We start from the raw sequence: 7000 nt of genomic DNA, 5'->3' as shown, positions 1-7000 counted from the left end.
ACTTTAGGAAAATCCTATTCCTTCTTCCTGTCATTATAAATAAAAAAAATCTTTAAATACCGTAACAGAAATTTAATCAGTTTCATGTAGAATGTAGATCATTTTTTATTTGAAGGGTTAAATCCCTTGGTAAATTTCAGGTTGTTTCAAAAACAACGTACTATTTTATGGTATGGATTTTGTCAGTTTGGCGCCTAGAAAGTGATAATATAGACTACTTACACAGTAAACAACTCATTCCCATCGGAATCCAATAGATGGCATTATATTTAAAATGTGACATGCATGATAACGGTTAATTTTTCTTACAGTGCATTTACATCAAACAAATATAGAGCAAAAAATCTTTCGTGATCTTTTAGTGTAAACGGAAACTCGTATTCAGTGTTGTTCAATGTTCAGCATTAGAACATTGCACAGAATCTTTTTGATGAATTCGCTCGTTTGATGTAAATGCACTGTTAAAGCTAGGTTATTGTTATGTTTGCTTAACAGAAAAATAAAAGACATTCATTCTTTATCAATTGTATATTTGATATCAAATCTTACATACACATTAAAAACTTACGAATAGAGGCGATATTTAAGTAAAATTAATACATAATATTGAGATCTACTCCAGTGTTCATATTATAGTGCTGTATTATGTGATCAATTCATAGCAATTTCTACGCTTATTATAGTGATTGTGTACATTGGTTCACAAGTTTCAAAGCTATGTACAAATATACGTAAAAATAACAGCGGATTTTGTAAAAAAGAACCTATTACAACGCGTTACGTTTTAAATTGAAATGACACACACACAATATTGTATAAGATCTAAATGTGACAAACGTTTTTAGTAATGAGAATTTTTGTCTTTTTAACGAAATTTATTTTAAATTAATTTGTTCATGTTTTCATTAATTCTAATACATTTATTTATGAATAAATAACACATTTACCATTACATTTGGTCATAGCGTTAAAAACATTATTTTATACGATACATACATCAAATGTTAATCTAAACAATGATAATCTCACAAAATTATATTAAATTAAAATTGATTTTAAGCCATTTACTTATTTCCACATTTACACACAAGAAAACACTTAAATAAGTCGTCATTGCGACGATTAATCGCTAGTGTGTAAGTAGCCTTAGATTTAAAATCGAGTGATATGAAACCCTTGATAATGTAAGACATAAAAAGCTAAATGTTATCGCGTATTTAACAATATTGTCATGCCGTTGAGGACGTCTTTGATATCATCTAGCTAAAACCAACCAACAAATAAGGCCGTGGACGTACTAGCAGATTGTTTACAATAATTAAATTTATTATAAAATGGCAATATTTTATTGAGTTGTTTCACATTATTAACATAATGTCTAAGAAACACAAAAACTACATACATATAATTAAACATTTATTGCGTAATTGGCAAGTAAAATACAAATTTTACATTATGGACGAAAATTTTAAACTTTAATTCATTCACTACCAAATAAACTATAATTCGTGCGTAGCAGAGATAGACAATTATATAAAGTGAGAGAAATTATTAGTTTTTTTTTTTATTAATTTTATTATTTCTATCTGGCAAGACTGTACTCGAAAAAAAAACAACTAGGTACAGATTTTTTTTGTAATTTTAAAAATCGAACCTGCTAATTTTCTTATTATCAATGGCTACATTTATTGCATTAAAAGATATGAGTACATAATAATATACAATATAGATATGTAGAAAGATTTTGGTCCGAAATTGTTGGTACAGAATAAAAATCATTTCCAAAAACTATTTGAGTAGAGAGCAGATATGTAATTCAAGCCAAAAAACCTTACTGTCTTACCACAAAAATCTTAAGACAGGTTTAACTTTAAGCGCGGGTTCTCTTTAATCGGGTTTTGTCGTATTTCACATAGACAACTATTAAAGTGACAGATCCCTGGTTTAAAGTTAGACTGTGTTTCAATTATTTTGTGGTAAGACCATTAAATTTTATTAAAATAATCTAAATTTATACTAAATCTGTCTTTAAAGATATTTCAATTTATATTCACGGATTCATTAAATACAATAAACGGATATAAGATGGGGACCAGTTTCACGACTTCCTGATTAACTGACTGATAAGTCACAGATTCTATACTCATACATTTTCTATATTCATACATTTTTCATCATTTTAACTGGCAGATAAGCTAAACATAACAAATCCAGAAGTTGTGAAACCAGCTATAATTTTTTACAAAGAATTAGAATTAAAAAAATATTTTCTTGAACGTGGCTACATTTTTGTGTTAGTACATAAAAAGATTCTTAAACATTTGTCCATTATCTTAGCTTAAATACAAACAAATACAATAATAATATCATTTTACATATTGTCCAGACACAAAGATCTTCCTTAACTCCAATACAATTAATATATCGGTAACCGTAATAATAATATATACCTAATATTTACATTAAATGCGTGATAATAAAAATGCAATTTAATATCAAATTAGGCAAGTATCATTAAGCATCTTCAAAAGAAACAACGCACATCAAATAAATATTTTCTAACATCCAAACTTAATTTTATTTACATTATAAGAGATATGTTAGGAAAGAGTTCTCCCTTACGAATTTTCTGTCATCCTGTCATAATATGTTAAAAAAAATAAAATGTCAATAAAGTTACTGCGTCATATTTTTGCAATATTACTTTTCAACCAATCACAGCGCTCTATTTTGCGCGCGAATTTCGTTCTTGTTTTAAATAATATGCTTTTTTCATCTTTCGAAACCAATCCAACAACAAAAAATTCAAACATCACATTTCATTCAATAACAAAAAATCAATCCTTTTCTTAAGCAAAATATCCTAACAACATTATAACAGCGAAAATACGATTACAACTTAATTAAAAATATTTTGAGTTAAAACCATACTAAATTTTTTCTTAATATTTACATGAGGCAAAAACTGGGCAAGTCTATGTCCTATGCATACTATATTTATGAGGTGCAAAACTTAGTAATAATTGAGTAAATGACGTCACACAAGCATAACTATCGTTCTCAAATAAATGACTATTCCTAAATACTTAGGTGATATTGTAGTCAAGACCTCATTAATGTTAAGACGATTTTCTGTTGTTCGTACTCGTCTGTTAAAAAAGTTTGAGTATTTGTAACAGTCTTTTTGCTTTTGTTTTTATTTTGGTTCCGAGTATAGAGATATGGAGAGAGCATAATTTAAGCAATTAACCCCTAATAGTGGTTTTTTGTTTCTTCTCTAAGACTTCAGATCTTTTCAACAACAACTTAAGGTCACCCATTAAACATATTTGAAAAGGTATGTTAAATTGCTTCTCTCTGTATCATAATTTTTTCTTCATGTCATGTCTTATATTTGACATCAACATCGAAAATAAATGCTGAAAAATTTTCTTGCTTTGCATTATGTGCCCTGTTATCTAATTTGCGATATTTGTATCGTCACTACTTGGTTTTAGTGTATTATTAAAGTGCAAGTTAATCGAAATATTCACTCTTTCCCGAGTTTGTATCAATACGGCATCTTTTTCTCATAGGTATATACGAGCCCTTAGAATATATTATTTTTGTTGATCTTTCATGATAATCTTTCACATTATTATTTCCACATCACTCTAATTCCCATTTCACAATTCATCATCAGATTGTTGCAAAAAAATTAAACAGAACGCCTGCATTTCAACTTGCAGCGTTCAAAAATCGCACCTAACATTGAACTAAAACCAATTTTCTTGTTACCGCTAATTCCAAACACTACCACCCTAACCATTTAGGCGTTAGAAGCTAGCAATTTTAGGACGGCACAAAAATTAAATTTTTCTGAATTAAAGCAGGCCTCGGTCTAATTCTTTTCGCAGCATTCTGGTAAGTTTGAGCACTCCTTCGTCTATTTGTCCCGCGAATAATGAATCTAAGAGGTCGGCTCGAGACGCGAGCGCGAACACTCCGGCGAGACGAGATACAGACTTGTCCGATAGATGGCGCTCTACTACTGATCTGAAAATATAGAGATAATAAATTTAAGTCTGGACTATAAATTAATATGCATAAAGTTTTTGGAGTTATTTTTAAATGATGTGTTATAAAAAGATGGGGGAGACAACTGTAATAAGTTTTAATAAGATATAATATCTCCAGGACGATTAACTAATAGTATTACTAAATCTTATCAAATATCAGGAATCATAACCAAAAACAAATCTTGCGATTAAAAGAGGAACCTACTCCCATCTGTGATCTGTATAACAATATTCGTTAATTTAAAAGATTTATAAATGTACTTACTTGAGTGACTGATGAGATTCCCTCAACGCGTCCTGTAGGAAGCCTCTGTCGTACGAGAACTCCACCTCCGAGAAAGATACCACAGCCATCAACACCGTCTGTAAAGTTTATACAAAATTTTATTAATATGGATAAATTATTCGATATATTGTTTAATTTATTCATACGCAAAGCTTCCAAAGTCATTTTCAATTTTAACGAGTATTTTAGTTAATTTTCCTTTCTGTAATACTACCAGTCATGTAACAAGTATTTATGGTAACGCTTTGCTTGCTCTAACATAATCCTAAAGATAGGAACAATATTTCGACTTAATTTCGACTCAACCGAAGACTACTATGTATAGCATAATACAGACCTGGAACTTGGATCGGAAGGCAGTAAGCGCACGCTCGTCGGCCGCGGTGAGTTGGCCGTGCCGCCGCAGCACGCCCAGCTTTACCGCTGACTTGATCACGTGTTTCACTAGCTTTTCTGCCTCGCGTTTCTCGACGCGCTCCCGGAGGACGTTTAGGAACTGAAATTGGTAATGGCGTGTTATTTTTATGTTTATGTAAATAGATGGGTTGTCGATATCATTATTTTTTAAATCAAAACCTTTAACATAGTGCAAAAGTGTCCTCATCAATGTAGAATGTATAACTCGTTTGGGATTGCCGAACGAATTTCTCACGTTTTTAAGTTCATTGTCTTTATTTATAAATATTTGAGGCCGTAGCTGTAAATAAATTTAACATTGGATTACAGGTTAAGCAAATTAAAACTGGCTAGTAACTTGTCCACCTAGAATATCCACAATATCTAAGTTAAATACCATAATATGACCATCCTGGTCATCAGTCCTACATAAATTTGGCAAACGAGAAGAACCTTTACATAATATAATATATTTTATCACACAACGTACCTGATCCAATAACTTAGCAGCATGTTCGTCGAGCACGAGCGCGCGCGCGCTGGCCGCGCCGCCGACGCGCGACAGGAACTTCTTCTGCGCGCGCAGCGATATGTCGCGGGCGCACCACGCGCCGCCCTCCATCGCTGTAACATGACGATGGTGAAAATTCGCCTTTATCCATACACTAAATAATATACATACATATTTAAATACATTCAGAAAGTGCAAACTGCTTCGGTTTTCATCGATGTAAGCGATGAAAAAAAATTAAAGAAGAAATTGGATTCCAAATAGAAATTAAAGTTTTATAAACTTGTATTCGTGTAAAATTAGTAGATACTTATTTAGGTATGTAACATTGGCATATAAATATATTATGTACCGAATGGTGTATTTTTATGTTATTAAAACGTTATGTTTATAATTCCTCCACATATTTTCATACTTGTTTATTTTCCTCACAAAATTGAACCGATACCTTATATACCGTGTCACAGACTGTGTATAAATATATCATAACCTTGAATACTGTAGGTATTAAAAACAGGAAACTTTATACTTTACAACAAAACAACAGCTGTTCAAGCAGATGCTAACGATCCCAATGCAACATCGGGTCAAATATCACTTGACACGAGTTCACTGAACATTATATACAACACAGATATACAACGTTCTAATAATAAAAATTAAGAAGTGACTAGGATAATTGAGAGAGAGAGGTAAGCGCAGTGGTAAGAAATGTGCTTGTGGATTTAATCTTTACGATGATATAACTATATATAAATTCATTTTTCTGAGCTTGCAATCATTAAAGCTTATGTGAACGACTTTGCTCAAGTTACACGAGGATATCAAGTACATGAAGTACCGACTATAAGTTATTCCACACCATAATCTTTTTCACATCGCACATCAAAATTCAATCAAATCAGTTTTTTATTGCTTAATGTATAGAGAACAACAAACACATTATCAAGCTTTCAGGCAACAATATTAGTACATATACTCAGCAGTTTTTTTAAAGCATTTGAGGTGCAGAAAACAAAACAAGGATGCTAAATTCTAAAAAACAGAAAAAATATTTAAAAAAGAAACAACAACAATACCAGACTACACGACTAACAACAAGTATGTTGTTAATTAACTAATTGTAAATTTAGCTTCAGTGACTAAATTACACCAATTGATCACGACAAAAACAAGTGGTCAAGGGCAGAGCGGATGAGTATAAGACCACTAATTAGTATACATAATACAAGATATTAAATATAATTTAAATTATGACATGCTTCTTCTTATTATTCTTTAATAAGAGCAAGGCTAGGAGGTGCAATTCATTAGCTACTTGTGGTTAATAAAAATTTCGTGAAATAAAAAAAAGACTATAAAATCTAAGTAATTAATTGATAACAACCAATATATTAAGAGTCAGGAAGACACAAAATCCATATAATTTATTACATTTACATTTCCTTCTATTGTACATTACAAAAATATTGCAGAATTGTGAAAGCACGCACATGCCCTCACCAAATATATTTCATCTTTCTCAAACTCATAAGGTAACAATAGAAGACAATTCCACACTGGACAGAGTCACCGCGGAAAATTAACACCCTTTATGTGTAATTCTTAACAAGGTGGAACAAAAAAACACCAACTTCCCTACTTCATTTATTATATAAGAGACCACACCAATTTTGAAAAACTGATAATGATTCTCGAAGCTCTACAAAATACAGTCAATGTACCAAAAATAAGAGAAGATCCTATTCT

The 7000-nt window shown here is 31.0% G+C and overlaps 1 protein-coding gene across 1 annotated transcript in view; it reads right to left on the bottom strand.

The window, feature by feature from the left end:
* Nucleotides 1-513: 513 nt before the first annotated feature.
* The window catches only part of sigmar (Tumor necrosis factor alpha-induced protein 8-like protein sigmar), a 47867-nt gene continuing 41380 nt past the window's right edge, over nt 514-7000 (bottom strand). The window contains exons 3-6 of the mRNA XM_089707438.1: nt 5231-5364; nt 4682-4840; nt 4324-4421; nt 514-4035 (exon numbers count right to left, since the gene is read on the bottom strand). Of these exons, the coding sequence (XP_089563564.1) occupies nt 3864-4035; nt 4324-4421; nt 4682-4840; nt 5231-5364 (563 nt within the window). The 3' untranslated portion in view covers nt 514-3863. The remainder of the gene's footprint in view (nt 4036-4323; nt 4422-4681; nt 4841-5230; nt 5365-7000) is intronic.

The sequence above is a fragment of the Colias philodice genome, chromosome 19 (assembly GCF_061535455.1).
Source record: "Colias philodice isolate Cphi_HAF_F1 chromosome 19, ilColPhil1 Martin Lab GWU primary, whole genome shotgun sequence".
NCBI classification, from domain to species: domain Eukaryota; kingdom Metazoa; phylum Arthropoda; class Insecta; order Lepidoptera; family Pieridae; genus Colias; species Colias philodice.
The sequence above is the reverse complement of the archived record's forward strand: the minus strand, read 5'-3'. Positions and strand labels throughout refer to the sequence as shown.